Source organism: Pristis pectinata, chromosome 24 (genome assembly GCF_009764475.1).
Source record: "Pristis pectinata isolate sPriPec2 chromosome 24, sPriPec2.1.pri, whole genome shotgun sequence".
In the NCBI taxonomy this organism is placed as follows: Eukaryota; Metazoa; Chordata; class Chondrichthyes; order Rhinopristiformes; family Pristidae; genus Pristis; species Pristis pectinata.
The window spans coordinates 13830725-13849335 of record NC_067428.1 but is presented as its reverse complement, the minus strand read 5'-3'; the positions used below and the strand labels follow the sequence as shown (position 1 = coordinate 13849335).

The 18611-nt window shown below is 39.3% G+C and overlaps 1 protein-coding gene across 2 annotated transcripts in view; it reads right to left on the bottom strand.

Annotated features, from left to right (window-relative positions):
- Positions 1-18611, bottom strand: part of sppl2 (signal peptide peptidase-like 2) — a 35641-nt gene that overhangs the window by 9452 nt on the left and 7578 nt on the right. For both annotated transcript variants that reach the window (XR_007958103.1, XM_052037497.1), the window contains exons 4-12: positions 16003-16092; positions 13855-13994; positions 12445-12584; positions 11702-11798; positions 11465-11575; positions 8622-8703; positions 4978-5052; positions 1941-2003; positions 84-183 (exon numbers count right to left, since the gene is read on the bottom strand). Coding sequence is in view for 1 of the 2 variants with exons in the window: in XM_052037497.1 (XP_051893457.1) it covers positions 84-183; positions 1941-2003; positions 4978-5052; positions 8622-8703; positions 11465-11575; positions 11702-11798; positions 12445-12584; positions 13855-13994; positions 16003-16092 (898 nt within the window). In the remaining variant the exon portion in view is untranslated. The remainder of the gene's footprint in view (positions 1-83; positions 184-1940; positions 2004-4977; positions 5053-8621; positions 8704-11464; positions 11576-11701; positions 11799-12444; positions 12585-13854; positions 13995-16002; positions 16093-18611) is intronic.

The following is an 18611-nucleotide window of genomic DNA, read 5'->3' as shown; positions in this document are numbered from 1 at the left end:
TGGAAAAGAAAATCAAACACAGTTCTTTATTTTAATCAAACAAATGAGATGTCTGGGTTCAGAGAAAAGCAGAGATTATTTACCTGGTATTAAGACATCACCAAAGCCAAGGAGAGAGAACGGTCTGTCACACAATGCCAGAGGCGAGGAATTTAACCGAGGCACCTTCAGTACCATTGGGAGCTGAAGATTAAAACACCAGTCTCACCAAGAATACAAATCATTTTCATTCCACTAAAAGAAGGAAACTATTTGCCACTTACTCAGTCTAAAGCATTTAATTCAAAATTTTAGGTACCTGGATCAATGGAATTTATTATAGCATCAAAAAACATGCACCAAATCAATTAATACCTAATATGGACAAGGAGGTTGAGGGTGAATATAAACACGAACATCACAGTGACGAGCAAAGTGCCCCACAAAATATCAATGAACTTTTGAAGAGGAATCTGCTCAAGTGCTATTGCCAAACATACAAAATAGCTCAAAACGTTTGGACAAAATTAATGAAATTCTAATATTGAAGTTTTCTTTTTCAATTTCTACATTCATTGAGAAACATGCTTAGATCCGAGGTTTGCTAGTGACCGATCTGATAAGTACCTAGGCCATCCAGACTAGGAAAGTCTCAACAATCATGGTTTATACTGTCAGCTGATTTCAGTGCATCTGGCTTAGGATAGGGAACGGGTCATGACTCCTTATACAAGTCACAACATAATAAGGACACTTTCAGAAATGGTGATAGTCAACGTCTGACAAAAACAAACAGGATTGAACTCAGCCAAATACCTTCTGCATCCCAGGATTTTCCTTCAGGTTTATACATGAATAATATCACTCTGGCTGAACAAGGCTACAAAACCAACACAATAAGGGATCAGCGTAAGAATTAAACAGCAAGAAGATTGCAGATCCAAGGATGGAAATTCAGCTGGCCAGAGATATATAGGGATGGACTTGTAACTCACTGCATGGGTCTTTTCATGATCCTCCTACAAATTCCATGGCTGTAGTAAATCTCTGCTAGAGAGGAATGCCCAAACCTGTAGCAGTGTCCAGATGCTCATCCAACAATAGCATTAAAAACAAGGATAGCAACCTTGCTGTTCAAAAGGCTGGAAGACAGCCCTGGATGTCTCAATGGATTTTCTTCAAATCTTCTTCTGCTGGCAGGCCCAGAATCAAATACAAATCTAATTTCCTGGGATTAGTTATCATTTAATTACTGCTTGGCAATTTCACACTCAATCCAAAAGGGCACTCAGTCTGCTTCACTGACTTAGAGACAACTGGACCTATCAGTGATATATTGGGCAAGATTTCCAGTATAGCTTGGAAACTCCTCCATGTTTTAGTTGGGATGTGACAGAGTGTCCAGTCAGAATTTGCTGTGGCTCTATGTAAATGCTCTAGGTTTCCACGTCCTAGAGTTCTGCCTCAAAAAGGAAGGGAATCAAAGCACTGCAAATTTAATACTTGAGCACAATAAATATTCTACACACCCAGCACATAATGAGAAAGCATTACTGTGACATTACAACACAGGAAACAAGTGACAAAATCATCAGGCAGGATGGTGGGAGATCACAGCAGTGTGACTCTCATTCCAACAGAAAAACAGAGCATCCAAAACATACATTTGTACAGCAGTCTCAAATTATCTTAAGGTACTTCTAAGAAAAATAAACTGAACGCAAATCATGAAAGAAAAAGGGTAAATGTAAGAGTGCCAGGAGGGACGGGAAGGCAGGGTTAGGTACAGTCAATGGTAAGCAGGAACAGGGCAGATTATGAAGCTACCAAAAAGAGAGCAGCACAAGGGAAAAAAACTGGTTGATGAAGATTTAGTAATTAGCACAACTTGCCAATGGAAACACCACACCGAGCTCAGAGATTTTAACAGGACATATTTGACAGTCTCTTTTCCACTGTACCTTCTCGTGAGTGGAGAAATCAGAAGGACCAGCAGCCACTTCCACCATGATACTCTCGCCACTCTGAAACACAGAAACTCACTCCTTAGAATGATAACTTTAGCTCAAAAGTTAAACATACCCTTCATAATTTTGACTGAAGCATAATTTCTACCCCATTCCCAACAGTGGATACAGTGACACAGTGGTTCTATTACTGGACTAAGTACTCAAGAGGATTGGACATGGAAGGTGCAAAATTTAAATTCCTACATGTAGTTCTCAATGACCTATACTTATACAAGGTAGACGTAAAAGATCAAACAACAACAAAATGCTAAGCCTGTCAGGCATTATCTGTGGATAGGGAGGCAGAGTTAATGTTTCCAGTTGATTACTCTTCATCAGGACAGAGGAAAGTTAGAAATTAAAGTTGCAGAGAAATATTAATTCTTTTCTCTCTCCACATATGCTGCCTGGCCCGTTAAGTGTTTCCAGAATTTTACGTTTTTGTTTCAGATTTCCTGCATCTGCTCTATTTTGCTTTTTGAACAACTCAGATGGTTCCTCGACATCCGTAACTGAAAGAAATCTGCCTTCCTCAGCTGAACTGGCTTTTCTGTGACTTGAGACTTACAATGATCTGTTCAACTCTGCCCAACTACCCACTAGGTTGCAATAAAGTCTGTACAGAATTACAGAGCTAAAGGAATTTACTGCGCAAGACGCCATGAGGGTCATAGTGTCCACATAAGCGAAAACATGGCCTTTCGGTTAACCCCACTTTACAGCTCTCGGTTCATTGTCCTACAAGTTATGACTCCCAACAAGTACCTGGACATGTGTTTGAAATTTGGTGAGGATTTCTGCCTCCACCACCCTTTCGTGCAGCAAGCTGCTGACTGTTTGCTAGTTAAATAAAATACTTTTTTCCCTCAAATTCCTCTGTAATCCTTCCACCAATTAACTTAAAATTCATGCCACTTTCTTACTGAGGTCTCTGATAAGGCTCCATTCTGTTTTCTCTGTCCAAGCCTCTTAATCAACGTACCCCTCAATGTGCCAAAGAAAACAACCCCAACCTACTTATTTCTTTTAATGGGTCTGTATTCATAACCACAATTCTCTAGTCCTGGCAATGCCTTTGTAAGTTTTCTCTTTACCTTCTCCAGCTCCAGCATATCCTTTGTATCACATGACACAAAGCTTGATGGCAGATCAAGTAGTGAAGTGGATGTAGAGAAGCTTCAAAAAGATCTGGAAAGGCTGAGTGAGTGGGCAAGGTCATGATAGGTGAAATATAATGTGGAACAAGGCGAGGACATCAACTTTGGTAGGGAAAAAAAAGAAATGCCAAATATTTTTAAATGGTGAGTTTGAATAGTGTTGGTGCTCCGACATACCTGGGTGTTCTTCTAAACAAGTAACTAAAAGTTAACAGCACTGTTGGAATAACTTTGCCAGAAGGTCCGTAGAACTTTGAGACAGCTCTCTACCACCTAAGAATAATGAAGGATGGTCAAGAAATTCTGGTCATGCCAGTGATGCCAAGATCCCAAGAAATTAATAAGTAAAAAAGGTTCTCTCTTCTATTCCCACTCCATACAGCAGAGTCAACCACTGTGCCATGTTCTTGATTGTGACCATACTTCCTTAAGAAGCCATCATCTTCTCCAGTATTCAGAGAGGAATCCCAGTTGGAGACTAAAATGCACTCAGGGGACTCTTACACTACCTGATTGGCTCCTCTGGTCTCTCTAGTCATCACCCATTCCCTCTCTGCCTGCAAGTACTTGAAGTACACGGTGACCAACTTGTGGAATGTGATATCAACGTTATACTCAGCCTCATGAATGCACGCTGGTAAGTCCAACTGGTGCTCAAAGCTGGAATTCAAGATTGCGTGCTCTTTCAATTGACAAACACTGTTGAGGGTGGGAGAAGCATGCTTGATTTCCCACAGGACATGTGCTCAGGAGACTTTGGAGTCCCACTATGCCTCTATTTGCTAGAAGAATTAAAGCTACAACTGCTCTTCGAGTTCAATTTTTTTTAAATTCCAGGCTGTTCACTGATTAAATTGATCAAATGATTTCCTTATTAACCCCGATTTTAAAATAACACTTCTGCCACCTCTGCTTTAGCAAATTCCCATCTTTTGCACTGACTAGAAGCTGCAGTCTATTGAAACAACTTGTGCGACATACTACGTACAATGGAAGTAAATATCAGATAGACTGCAGCTCTACACCACCTTCCTAACAGCAGTTAGTTAGCAGTAGCCAATATTTGCAACTGTGAATTAATAAGAATTTGACCACCACTCATGCAGCAGTACCCTGCAAGTGATTTACATACTCTTCCAACTATTTTTTTTTTGTTTTCAGCACTTCCCTTGTTCTTTTACTCACAACTGGAGTATACAAATGCTTCTGAAATGCAAGACTAGGGTCTCTAAGGATATAAATAAGAGTTAAAAAGCCAGGGCAAAAGACATTATGATGAATTGTTGTTTTCCCCCTCATATTTTTCAGTCAATTGAATTAACTGACCAATGTGGGGTTGTCAATGAATCACATTTTAGAAAGGATCAACCGTATCAAGTTTTTGTCAGAAATGAAAAAAGACTGGTTACTGCAAATGTAATGTAGAACCATGACTTCAAACTCTCAGCACTGTTCATCCAGAGGGAAAAACCGCCAGACTGCATTTTACACAGAATGCTTATATCCAGCTGACACATGAGACTTTATCCTTTGGTCTGAGCTGGATTAGATCCTAGACTGCAGATGCAAGAGGCCAGTGTTGAATCCACCGCACCATTCAAACACTGCAAGATTGGCTCTGTTGCAATGCAATTTTTTTTTAAAGAGGTGGTGTCCCAACATTTGACCTCTGATTGCTTTTCACTAACACTGTTCTATCAATGTTGCTGAGGCATGGGCCTGCAGAGAATTACTGAAAAGATCTTAAAGCACAAAACTAAACAGAGTATTAACTTTGTGATACCACTTATTTTTTGCTGATTATAGATAATACAGGGCAGTTTTCAGCTTACTTGAGTGAGAAATGGAGTAACGAAGACAAAGAAAATGTCGTACACAAAGAGAACCACCAGCAGTAACGTGCACGCCTGGAATAAAGAAAAGACACAATAAGAGTCTGCAAACAGTTGGTGTGGAAGTTAAAAATATACAACACTGGAATCTGAAATAAACACATCCCACTGATGTTAAATAATGTCCATTAAGATGTGTCCTATGATAAAGATTAGGGCACAACTTAATGGACATTCAATATTAGTCAAACTATCAACATGTATCAAGAGACTGTCAGAAAATGGGCAGAGTCTATTGCTGAACCAAGTGTTTGAGCTTTATACAAGATTGATTTTCCCCTTTCTATATTGATTACTTTGAACATTTTGGATTGCAGCTCCCCAGCAGGGAACAACTCTGAGTCTTGGCTCCCTGCTAAGGGCAGTAAAATGCATATCTGGCATTGCTAAAGCCAGATTGTCATTTGCACTGTGTAATCGTAGATGTCACATGCTGCCAAGTATGTGAGGAAGATACAGTCAAGCCTGATTCCAGCCACTCTACAGCTACAGATCTGTACTACCCAGCAAGATTCAAGAGAAGGAACCCTGGCTGATTTTCACTAATCTAGGGATCTTAAACAAGTTACTTTGGAAAACCTTTTAAAGGATTAGTCTGTATGATTTCAGTGCTTTCCATAAAATGAAATTTATCAATTATTGAACAATGAAACACATACAAAATGCTAGTAGAAAACTAACATATACATTTTATCTGAATTTTAAGATTCAGAACTAGACAGCCAGAGGCACTTGAAACTAAGCTCACAATAAAAACTCAGAAAGCAAACGGCTTTCAATCATTAAGGCGATGTTTCCTAAATATTTAACAAGGGCACTGTAATCCTTAGCTCATTAACGAACCTGTATTCAGACAATGGAAAATGCTGCACAATCACTTTTAAAAATAATTAAGAGGTGAACTTTTGTGCACATCATTTTAAAAATATTATGGCAAAGCACAAAATTTTTTAATGGGACATTGTCAGGAATGAGGTACGATTTGAAAGGAGGCTTCAGTTGCTTCAGGCACCACAGGTAGTGCTGCTGCCTTACACCACCAGCAAACTGGGTTTGATCCCAGTCTCGTGTATTGTTTGTGTGATCTGTGGCCACGGTGGGTTTCGTCTGGGTGCTCCGGATTCCTCCCATGTCCTAAAGACTGGTTTGTTAATTGGCTTATGCAAGTCATCCTTATTGTAGGTGGGTGGCAAGAGAATCAGGATGGCATTGATTGGATACAAGAGGGAATAGTTACAGGGAAATAAGTGGAGGAATGGGATTCTAGGATTGCTCAGAGGCAGCACTGCTTCATTGGGCTGAGTGGCCTCCTTCTATGTTGTAGGAAAAATTGTAAAAAATATGAAAAATATAATATGAAAAATGATGTGGAAGCTTTATTTTATCTGGAACATCAAAATTAGATACAGGTCTTCAAGATTCAGAAGGATTGCAATAAGACAAAATTGTGGGAGATTGTTATCTCATTTTGTGTGAAAATAGAGAGGGGAAAAAATTAATATGGGCAGGATAAGTGGATGGGGGAAATAGGGGAAAAGCAACTACATGTGTATTTAACATGCCCCTTTCAAACTGAACAAATTTAAATTCCAATGCATGTATCTATCAGAAAACAATAAATTTGTTTAAAAGAAATTAGACAGTTGTTTTGAAAAGAGAACATTAAAGCATTTGGAGAATAAGCAGAACAGTGAAATCCAATCCTGTGACACTCTTCAAGAAAATATCAACAAAAACTTGATGGGCTGAATGACCTATTCCTAAACTGGGAGATTAATGATTCTTTAGCAATTATGCTCCACTGAGTAAAATAGGAGTTAATCTAATTGCACAAATCAGAGGCAGTGGGCTCTAGATAAGTTACATTAACACAGGTTGGACTACATTTTGTTTAATTAATTAAAACTAGATAATGGCTATTGGAAATGGTTACAGTCAGGTTATTTGCTGCAGTTTGCAATTACAAAACTTGGAGATCTGTGTTGCAAGTTTTCCTCGCTCAGTCAATGGACTGTGATTAGCACCTAAAACAAAATGAATCTTTTAAAAAAGAGCAGTGTTTTCTGAATTTTGAGCCAACACAAGCCAGAAGCGTGAAATGATTCAGTAACAAAATGCATTCACTATCTGATCTCAGTCACTAGACAACGATCATTTTAATACATGGAACTTACCATGCCGATTAAGTTAAAGCGATGAACCAGCAGAATAATTGATGAAAGTATCACATCTACCATGTCCAGAAAAAAAAATTTCAAATGTGCTGCTCAGGTTGCAAAGGTAGCTCAGCAACAGCAACTCAGCTTGGTGCTCAGTCTGAACGAGATCCCCCAACATGACAGGCAGGTAACAGATTTACATTGTGTCAGCTCTGTACTAATCTTCCCAACCAACAAAATTGTTGGATTGGCATTACGTCAAAAACTACAACAAAGCTATGGTTATTACTTTACTATGGCTGACCTCCACCCAGGATTGCCCCAAGGGTGATAGATGATCTGCTACTGTTACCAGAAGGATGCCAATAACAATGATCAAAGTACAGGCTTCCTCTGAGAGTCTCGGTATCATCGCCAATATATATTCATTGTCATACCCTTTTGTACGCATGACAGCAATCTAGTACTCTAAAATATATATACCCTCATCAGCTAAGGTGAGGCATACCAACCAGACATCCCCATATCCCTATTCCTAGCTTGGAAGTGTAAATGTTTGTATATGTCACACTTTGCCAGGTTAGCGCGAGCCTAAAAATCTGTAGTTGGCGCCACCTAGTAGTGTAAAAAAGAAAATTCTGCAAATAGGAAACAGGTTATTAGTTTAACTGTCTGTTTCAGAGATCCCAGCTACTGATTACACTTTAAATGTACAAGTTATAGAAAGGAAAGAAAATAGCTGCTCCTATTCTCAGCAATCTAACATCCAATAAATCTACTGCAAAACTGGTTAGTGAGGACTATCTACCAGATTACACTAAAACAGGGGAATCCAACACACAACAAAAATAACAGACCTCCTTTCATCTCACTCCTGCACCTGCCTATATTAAATGGGAAAAGTTAGCTTCACTGTAAGCTACAACTGTTCCTAGCTGATATCAGCTTTGCTCACTTAATACAAGAAGAGATCTAGGACCTTAGGTTCTTCACTTGAAACTCGCTAGACTTGAGGTAGAACAGATTACCAGCATATATCACTCAGCAACATATAAAGTTTAAAGCATCTCAGTACAGAATCACTTCTCAGTTCACAATCGAAACTCTTATGCAACACAGTGTATAGATATTGAAGTTGGTGAAAGCGGGGGAATAAAATCAATTGGTAAAGATCTGTTGAGAGTATATGTGCAGTGGTTAATGGTCCAAAAGTTTATGCAAGGTGAAAAATACAAGGTAAAATGTCAATTTTTCCCAGTAGGAATTAACTTCAACCAGAACATTGATGTTCTATAAGTTAATCTACAAAATACTATGAATGAATAATGTAAAATTTAGCACATGGAACAACAGGAGAGTGGACTTAAAAATTACTTCGACATTACATTACAATTAGTTAGTTTTCATACAAGTACAGCACAGTACCTTAAAAGTTGGCAGTCTGATTGTTTTCAACATGTAAAGGCAAAAGGCAATTCCTAGAGTGTCTTGCAAAACCCATGCCCACCTGCAAAATAGAATCTATTTAGTGCCTCAAAACTCAAGGTCTATATAATTTACTGCATACATTGACAAGATAACTAACAGAATTTTTTTAATTTTCTCATTAACTGGCCTTGTTCTCTGAACCACCTAAGACATGCATTTAAAAAGATACCATGGCAAACCTTCAAATAATTTTAAAGGTAGCAAGTTACTCAGCATTTTACTCATTGACAAAAGTAAAACTATGAAGTGTAAACTATCAGTCTGTGAAAAATACATGTGTGTTTGTAATCTCTGGCCTTAAAATGTTTGTGTTACAAGTTTACAGCTTGGGCAGAGACAACATTACTGTGAATATTGAGACACAAGAGAGCAGATGCTGGTCTCAACCTGAAATGTCAAATGTTTATTTCTCTCCATAGATGCTGCCCGACCTGCTGAGTTCCTCCAGCATTTTGTGTGTGGTACTGTGAATATTAGTCCGAACAGTACGAGCTGAATATTTGAATAAATTACATTGCAAACCGTAGAACAGTACAGTACAGGAACAGGCCCTTCAGCCCATGATGCTGTGCCGAACTAATTAAACTCCTAACCAAACTAATCCCTTCTGCCTATACAATGTCCAAATTCTTCCGTTCTCTGCACATTCATGTGCCTAAGAGCCTCTTGAATGCCTCTATCGTATTTGCCTGCACCACTACGCCTGGCAGCACATTCCAGGCACCCATCACTCTCTTAAAAAAAAACTTGCCCTGCACACCTCCTTTGAACTTGCCCCCTCTCACCTTAAATGAATGCCATCTAGTATTAGACATTTCGACCCTGGGAAAAAGACACTGGCTCTCTATTCTATTTATGTCTCTCAGTCTTATAAACCTCAATCAGATCTTCCCTCAGCCTCTGCTGCTCCAGAGACAGTAGTGTATACAGGCGCGGTAGTGTAGCGGTTAGAGTAACGCTATTACAGCATCAGTGACCCAGGTTCAATTCCCGCCGCTGTCTGTGAGGAGTTTGTACGTTCTCCCCATGTCTGCATGGGTTTCCTCCAGGTGCTCCAGTTTCCTCCCAACATTCCAAAGACGTACAGGTTAGGAAGTTGTGGGAATGCTTTGTTGGCGCCAGAAGCGTGGCGACACTTGCGGGCTGCCCCCAGAACACTCTATGCAAGAAGATGCATTTCACTGTGTTTTTCAATGTATGTGTGACTAATACAGATACCTTATCTTATCTTACAACCCAAGTTTGTCCAACCTCTCCTTATAGCACATACCCTCTAATCCAGGCAGCATCCTGGAAAACCTCTTCTGCACCAACCCCAAAGCCTCCATATCCTTCCTATAATGGGCGACCAGAATTGAATGCAATACTCCAAATGAGGCCTAACTAGAGTTTTATAAAGTTGCAACATAACTTCCCAACTCTTGACCTCAATGCCTCAACTAATAAAGGCAAGCATGCCATATCCTTCTTTACCACCCTATCAACCTATGCAGCCACTTTCAAGGAGCTATGGACTTGGACCCCAAGATCCAATGTTAGTGCATAATTACAATGTGAATATATAGTTACATAAAGTGATTAAAGGAATATGCAACTGCATAATATTTCTTTGCATCTATGCAGGTTAAATAACCTCCATTCCACTAACAGAAAAAGCACTCTGACATATTGGGCTAAGAATTAGAACAAAAATATCCACATTAAATAATTAAGGCCAGAAAATGATATGCTAATAATAATTGCAATATTCAACATGTAACAAAAAGCAAATAATTGCAAATGTTGTTAAAGTGAAACAAGAAGAAACAACAAGTCAGTCAGCATCTGTGTCGGAAGTAGAGAAATTAATGCTTTGAGAAGAGCCTCTCACTTAAACTGGGAAAATGAAAATTAAGTAGCATTCAGATTGGATCAGAACAAAAAGAGTGGAAAAGAAAACAAACATACTTCAGAAGCACCAATGTTTTAAAACAAAAATCAGTGGATGATAGGATGGCAGTGATAATATTCACTCAAAATAATGGGATGGTAATAATGGGGGAGGTAAAGTTCAGATGAAAAATTGAGGCACGAGTGGGAAGCTGATGTGTGAATAAGAACTTTGAGAAAAAGCAGAATGGCAGAATCCAGTAATCCAAAAAAGCAAGTTAGTGCTAGCAGTGTTCTGACAAAGGGTTTTCACTCCAAGCAAAGACACCTCATTGCCTCTTGCTCTGAATGACCAGCATTCCCTGGTTTCAGGAAAACAGACGGCAGTTTAGGTGTGAAATTACAGCTATTCCTTCATTTATGAAAATGAAATATTCCTGGAAGACATTTTGTGGAGTGAAATTTTGTAAATCGAGAAAGCTGGACGAAATGTATTGTGGGAATTTTAGTACACTATATTCTGCTATGTCCACCTCCATGATAAGCAATTTATAGTATCCAATTAACCCAGCAACCAATAGTGTTATACTGAAAATTCGTAAGTCAAGAAACACTTATATTAAAAGCATCTTTAACACCGAGGCTAGAGTGTGTCTAGGAGAAAGGTGTTCTTCCTTGAATTTGCAGCAAGTACTACTGGAAGAGTGTAAACAGGAAAGGGAGAAGTTAGAGGGAAAGCAATGAATCAAAATAGCAAAGGGTAGTTCAAAGTCACCGTAAACAGAAGAGGCTTTTGGCCAAGTCGCCTAATCTGTGTTTGATTTCCCCAGTGCAGTGGAATGAACACAGTATACAAGAAGAGAAGTACCATCCATAAACTGCAAGGTAAAGAACAAGGTTTAAAAACTTACTTGTCTTCATTTCTGAATACAGCCCACACACAACTAACAGAGACACAGAATGCACCCAGAAGCAGCATCCGTACTTGGGGTCGTTTGTGACTACACGGTAGGACCGGAGTCCTGATTGGAAGTAGAGAGAAAAGTCAGAGTAACACCACGAGGACAAGGGGTGAATGCTAAAGTCAGGATTGTTTTAATCTTAGTTTTATTGATTTCAAAAGGGACACATTTTAAATTATATTGTACCTGCATTCACAGAAAGGAATTTTCTGAACAAATGGGGCCAGGCAGCTGTAAAGACCAATGGAAGAGGCAAGGCAGAAAATTCCTATAATAACGTACACTGGTTTTGAGAAAAGAAAGAAACAATGTGAGAACTGCTTAACAGAAATATCAAAGTAGTTTCCGAAACTTTCTGCCTCACTTGGAAAAATTGCCAGCTAATTTAAACCTGAACTTTTCCCATGTCTATTAGTTTTTGCTTACTTTAATCCCTTTTCTTCTGCTGAAAGAAAAATGAAACTCTGATTGTTGCAGAGACCAATTACTCTCTCACCACCTCACATATTCTACACTTAAGTCTAGACAGTGAATTTTAACCAGATAGCCGTCAAGGACTCTCACCAAAGCCCAATGTAGACTTGGCTGAGGTCCAAACAATGCACATAATAGCAGGATCTACCAGTTCAGTAGACAGCTAATTTCCCTTTTCTTATTTTTCTACCACTCGATTGAGATCAAGTGAACTCAGTACAAAGTAGAGAAGAGAGGGCAACAGATAAAGGAGTTGAGAAAGGAATAGAACTGGAAAACTCTTGCTCACTTTGATTTATTGCATTTATTCTTTCAACTTTCCCCATGTGTCAGTGTAGAAGTTCTCCCTTGGGACTGTAACTGTCAGAACTTCTACATATTTAACCTGCAATATCATTTTATTGTGCAACGTCCAACCTTCTAGGTATTTGGAAATTTAGTAAGCAGTTACGTACCTAGCTGATTATAGAAGTAGTAAAGGAGTACCAGCATTGAGCAGCACATAACCACAAAAATACAGATCATAATTGGTGTCACATCAATAGTTTCGTCATCTTGTTTGTCTGCTCCATCATGCTTGTGCTTCATGTAGCGCCTTAAAAAAATATTAAAATAGGTACAGTTCACATAAATGTTTCACATCATTGCCTACATGCAGCCTAAAGATAGATAAACATAAGACAGTAAAGACTTCCAAAAGTTAATACACCGCCCAAAAGTAAAGATCAAGGAGCAATTAAATCTTGTAAAAATTTGAAACCAACTTGTTCAGATAAATATTATTGTCACTTATTATTTTATCCCTTTGATTTTGTGACAGAGTATGACAGAATAGGCAATATAAGGGGAGCGAGGTGATGCAGTGAGATTAAATATTAAACTTTCACCCATGATGCACAGATTTAACTCAGACAAATCCTTAAGGGTTGAAGTCTCCCCTTGCTGTCAAACATTGATTTTAGCATCTCAGTCTGGTTCCTAAAGCAATGGGCACAACACAAAACTTGGGCTTGTTTGACATTTAGAAATAGGTAAACCGCACTGATACTATGTGAAAAATCTTCTAGGATTGGACCATATTATTGGGGCAATAATGGAACTTTTACTCTACCTTTCCAATGGTTTACACGAACTGGGAGTGCTTAATGCTGACCCAAGTGCCACGAATGGAAGATATTTTATTTTGCAAGATTAATAGCCCCCAACTCAATGAGCATAAATGTCATCAAATTTAGATGCAAGAACGTACAATTGTCCCTGCAAGACAGGCTGGTTTGTTTTCCTTGAAGTGGTGAAGGCTGAGTGGAAACCTGAATGAGGTATACAAAATTATGAGGTAGATAGGATGGATAGTGAGAACATTTCCCTTTAGCAGAGTTGTCTAGAACCAGAGGCCAGAGGTTTAAGGTAAAGGGTTGAAGATTTAGAGGGAATCCGAGAAGAGTATGGTTGAAATCTGAAACATACTACTTGAAGGGGTGATGATGACAGGTGAATATTTTAATGTTCATGAAATATTTAGATGAGCATTTGAAATGCCATGGCATGGAAGCCCAAGGGCCAAGTGCTGGGAAATGGGATTAGGATAGGCCTGTTCCCACACTGTGCGATTCCACGTTTATAAATTGGCCAATGCTACCAACCTCAGGAAATTTCTTATAGGTGGACTGCAGCAGCATATAGGCAATGGCAAACAGGAGAATAGAATTACAGTTATGCAAACAATGTTCTAAAATTAGATTTAAATACAATGTAAACATTCCTTTTGCATATTCAGACAAGCTGATTGAAGGAATATCCACATCTACCAACGCCATGCCTTACTCCAAACTGATTGGTCATTTCCACACAGCATGATCACTTACTTTTTTACATCTTTGCTTCCTGCCCAGTAGCCACCAATAGCTACTGTACCAACTGCCATAACAAAGATAACCACCATATTATAATCCAGGAACGGTTCATTTGGGGCATACATTGCCACTTTGATTGATTTCCCAAATGTCTGTTGGAGAAAGAAAGCAGTTTATTTAAGCTCACAGTTCACTGGTTGGAATCCAACATTACTCACTGTGGAGGATTGGTTAGTGGAAATGCCAAAAAATGACACGCTGAACCCTTCAATGGTAAACTTATGATTCACTTCTGCTTCCCTATCTTCTAACAGCTACAGTAGCAGTCATTATTAATTGCATTTTTATGTATTTAAGGTTGACATACTTTGGCATTCTGAGTAGTGGCATAGAAAACTAGGTCCCATTTTTAATCCTTCACAGGAAACAAAAGCTGTTGATACTAATTTTTCTGCTTTTCTGATTTAGCCTTTTTCTATAATAGGTAGCCCTTGCCCAATCAGATGGCCCACAACATCCAAACATATTAATACCATCAAGTATATAGTAGAAATCAGCATTGCAATACTTGGGATGAATTGACAGTATTGCAGCAGAGCAAAGGGGATGCAATAGTCCCAAGCATGTCCTTTAGTCACTGCTTCATCTACATTAATTAAATACAACATCTGCTTCAAAGCTCAATAATTGCAAGAAAGTAGATTTCTCAGCTTTCATTCATAAGCTACCAGCCAATGAGTAAAAGCTGCAGTAATTGGCCCACTCTGACCAGCAGTAAATACTTTCAAAACACCACACCCTCTAATTCAGTAAATCAACTCAGAATAATCCATCAAAACTCTAGTGTTCAGCAGCATCATCCAAAGGTCTTGTTCTCTTTGAAGAAGTTCTTGATTGTTACTGGGAATGCTACCAACAATCTCTTGATGGCCCTGCTCCACCAAAAATTGTTGTAGCACTCCCAGTAACAGCTCTAGTTGACAGCAATACATAGAGACAAAGGTGAGTTGTCTGGGTCAGAATCCTACTCCTGAGCTAGGGAAAGTTGTAATGTACACCACAACCAATTTACTCACAGCTCTCATTTCACCTTCCAGCACTACACAGAAAGCAAATAGCATGTACCGACTAACACATATACAGCATAATATATAACTGCATAAACTGATCTAAATCCTCTACACATAATCGTGCATTAACCCACAGCACTGTGAGAAGGCAACAGATTCCTGGACACATTCACTCTCTCACTATACCAAGGACAGCAACTCCAAGCACCAACTAGTTATTGCAACATAATAGGGGAATAACAGGAATGGTAACAGTCATTTCATGCATACCTGAGAGTGATGGTTCATTCACTTCATCACTAAGACTCCCATTTCCAATGTTGTTAACATAAGTGCTAAATATAGATATTTACAATCCTCCAATTCTGGTCTTTAATGCTATCTATATTTTCACTGTTCTGACCTGGGAAGGATCTAACCTCTAGAATTCATCCCTAAAACTCTCCACCTCTTTATCATTCTCTCCTCTTAATATTCTCCATAAGGCCTACCTCATTGACCACATTTTTGATCATATCTCCTGATACTTCTTCAAATGCTTCAGTATCAAATTTTGTTCAATGATACCAGAGAGCAGCTATGGACGTTAAATGTGCTACAGATCAGGAGATGATGGCTGGCAGAGATTGGTTCTATCCTTCAGCTCCAGAATAAGCGACGCTGATATCAGGTAGGTTAGAGGAAGGGGGCTAAAGCTTTTGTGCTCTTTGGTCAAGATTCCTGTTCCCAATCATTGTTCACGGACTTGCGAAGCTGCTGGATGAGACAACAATGAGGATCATGTGCAATCTCCTCAGCAATGAACAAACACTGGGAAGGAGATGGCACCAATGCAGTCATAAATACTGTCAATTAGATTCTTTAACTGAGAAGGTTGAAACAATAGTTCATCCATAGTTATTATTTCTCTGGATGCACAGTGCCTGATAGTTAATCTCAGTCAGCTCTTGGAATCCAAATGCTCCTCAGTTTCCTTCCTCATATGCTGAACAGCCTATGAGTGAAAGCTGAAGTAACTGACCCACTCTGATCAGCAGTAAATACCTTCAAAACACCACACCCTCTAACGTGGACACATGAGAAGCTTTACCTTTGATATATCAAGCATGTCATCGTAACTGAGGAGAGCAACTGGGATATCAATCTCCTCATACTGACTCCCATTTCCACCTGGAGGCACCTGCAGAGTAGAAGGGACAAAATTTCTACATTAATCAAACATGATAGTTTACACTGACATGTCTATGATCATATTGTTCCATTCTGCATTTATTTAACAGTTTTAAGAAATGTAAGAGGAGAAAGCAAAAGCCTTGGGCACTGTCAGTACAAACAGTACATGCCTTGTAGTTTGTGCCAACGTTTCCTATAGATTCAGCACGAGGAAATAATTGGCAGAATAACAAACAGTGCATTTATTCCATCATCAGTGGGTTTCCCATAGTACTGCTCATGAAACTATTAGAAGAATAGCTGGAGCAATCTAAAAAAAAGTACAACCTGGGAATATTAAAAAAGGCAGAGCTATGGAAGACAATGTAGGACAACCAGAGCATCAAAAAAAAGAATACAGAGTCACGGAGTTGTACAACATAGACACAGACCCCTCAGCGCACCACATCTATGATGACCATCACGTCCATCCACACTAATCCTACGCCTGCATTCATTCTATATTCCACTCTGCCCTGCTCATTCAAGTACTGGTCAAGATGATTTTTAAATGTTGTTACTGTTCCTGTCTCCACCACCTGCTCTGGCAGCTCATTCCAGATACCAACTACTCTTTGCATTAAAACTTTACCCCTCAGATGCCCTTTAAACCTCCTCCCTCTCACCTTAAACCCATGCCCTCTAGTTTTAGACACCGCCACCAATGTAAACAGACACTGACTATCTAATTTATCTATGCCCCTCATAACTCTATATACCTCTATCATGTCACCTCTCAGCTTTCTTTGCTCCAGGGGAAAAAAAGAGCAACCCTATCCCATCTCTTCTGATAACTTAAGCCCTCCAATCCAGAACAGATACAAATAGAAAACTATTTTAATCAGAAATTACTTTTTGTTTTGAATGGGATCCCCGACCCACTCCCAAAGAGCCATGAAGAGTGGACCTACAAGTTAGCTAAGTACGAAGGACAGAGGTTTCAGACTGATGAATTGGGGAAAGTGGGAGAAAGCATCGCAAAACAGGTCTCCACATACATTTGGTAGGCAAAACAGGAAAGAACACTGTAGATGCAGGAATTGAACAAGTGAGGCAGGAGTGGTTTCCGGAGGGCACAGCACGACTTGCCAAGGAACTGAAGAATAGCCCAAGGGTGTGGAGGAGCATGAAAAATGAAGCAGAAAACTATGGCTGGTAGCAAGCCACTGGAGAAATGGTGAATAACCACTGGAGAAAGACAAGGAAGCAAACGTGCAAATTATTGTAAACAAGAACAGGCAAAATTAAAATGAAACCAAGGACAGCAAAATAACAGTTGTCACAAGAGGACCAGGGAAAAGTTTAAATTGCTCTACAGCAGCACCTGCTGTCCACAGTCTAGAACTGAAGCCTCAGAAGAGCCACTTCCATGGGCAATTTCAAAGTTAAATGTCAACACCATTTTATGATAATTAGAAATAATTTAGTTAGTTAGGAAGTATAGGCATGCATAACGAAATAGGCAAAATTTACATAATTTCCACAGGAACCAATTCATATAACAGCTTCTACACTATATTTGCAGAACCCCAAGGATTCGTCCAGCAAGACCTGGTTTCCAAAACCTAGATGTGTAGATAAAAATTAACACCTAATGTGCTTTAAAAATAAGTTACACATCAATGGGTAGCAAGTAGGACATACATTTCCACAAGATGGCTTGTAACAATTACAGGACTTTTGCTTTCAAATGAACCCAGTGGGTAAATTGTGGCCAGAATGCTCTGTGGTTTCAACATTGAAGGCAAAGCAGCAGGTAACATATTGTTCCAGGGTATTGATTCATGCATCCCCAGTTTTAAAATTATATTCCATTTATATTTAAAAATGTTCACAGTGGCAATTTTGTACTGCTTGAATGTCACTTATGTCAACCATGAGATTAACTGTAAATATTGGTGTTACAATGGACTAGAGCTCTTCCTTCCGATGGCACCTTCAGAGTGCAGTGGCAAGGACAGATCATACTTGATAGGAAGTACATCATGGGTTCCTGTTCATAGATCCCCTGAACCACGATAATGTCCCTGATGCATTTTCTACAGCTGAATAGGAGGCAGAGTCAGGTTGAATGATGGGGCAAGCCTGGGGACCGAGTGGCCTACTCCTTCTCTTATTTTCTTATGATGACACCATATCTGAAGTACCAGGTACAGTATTAGTCTCATTTAAGGAAGGATGTTAATAAATTGGAAGCAGGTCAGGGAAGGTTGACTAAACTGGTATCAGGAATGGTTGGGTTGTCTTATGAGAAAAGGTTTGACAGGTTGGGCTTGTACTTGCTGGAGTTCAGAAAAGTGAAAAAGAACTTGACTGAAATACAAGAACTGAGGGGTCTTAATGGGGTTAATGTGGGGAGGATGTTGCCTCGTGCAGAATCTAGAACCAGGAGTCAACTTTTAAAAATAAGGTGGGTGGGGGTTCGCCGATTTAAATGGGCTGATATTTTTTTCTCTCAGAGGTTCATAGAAAGTCTTTGGAACACTC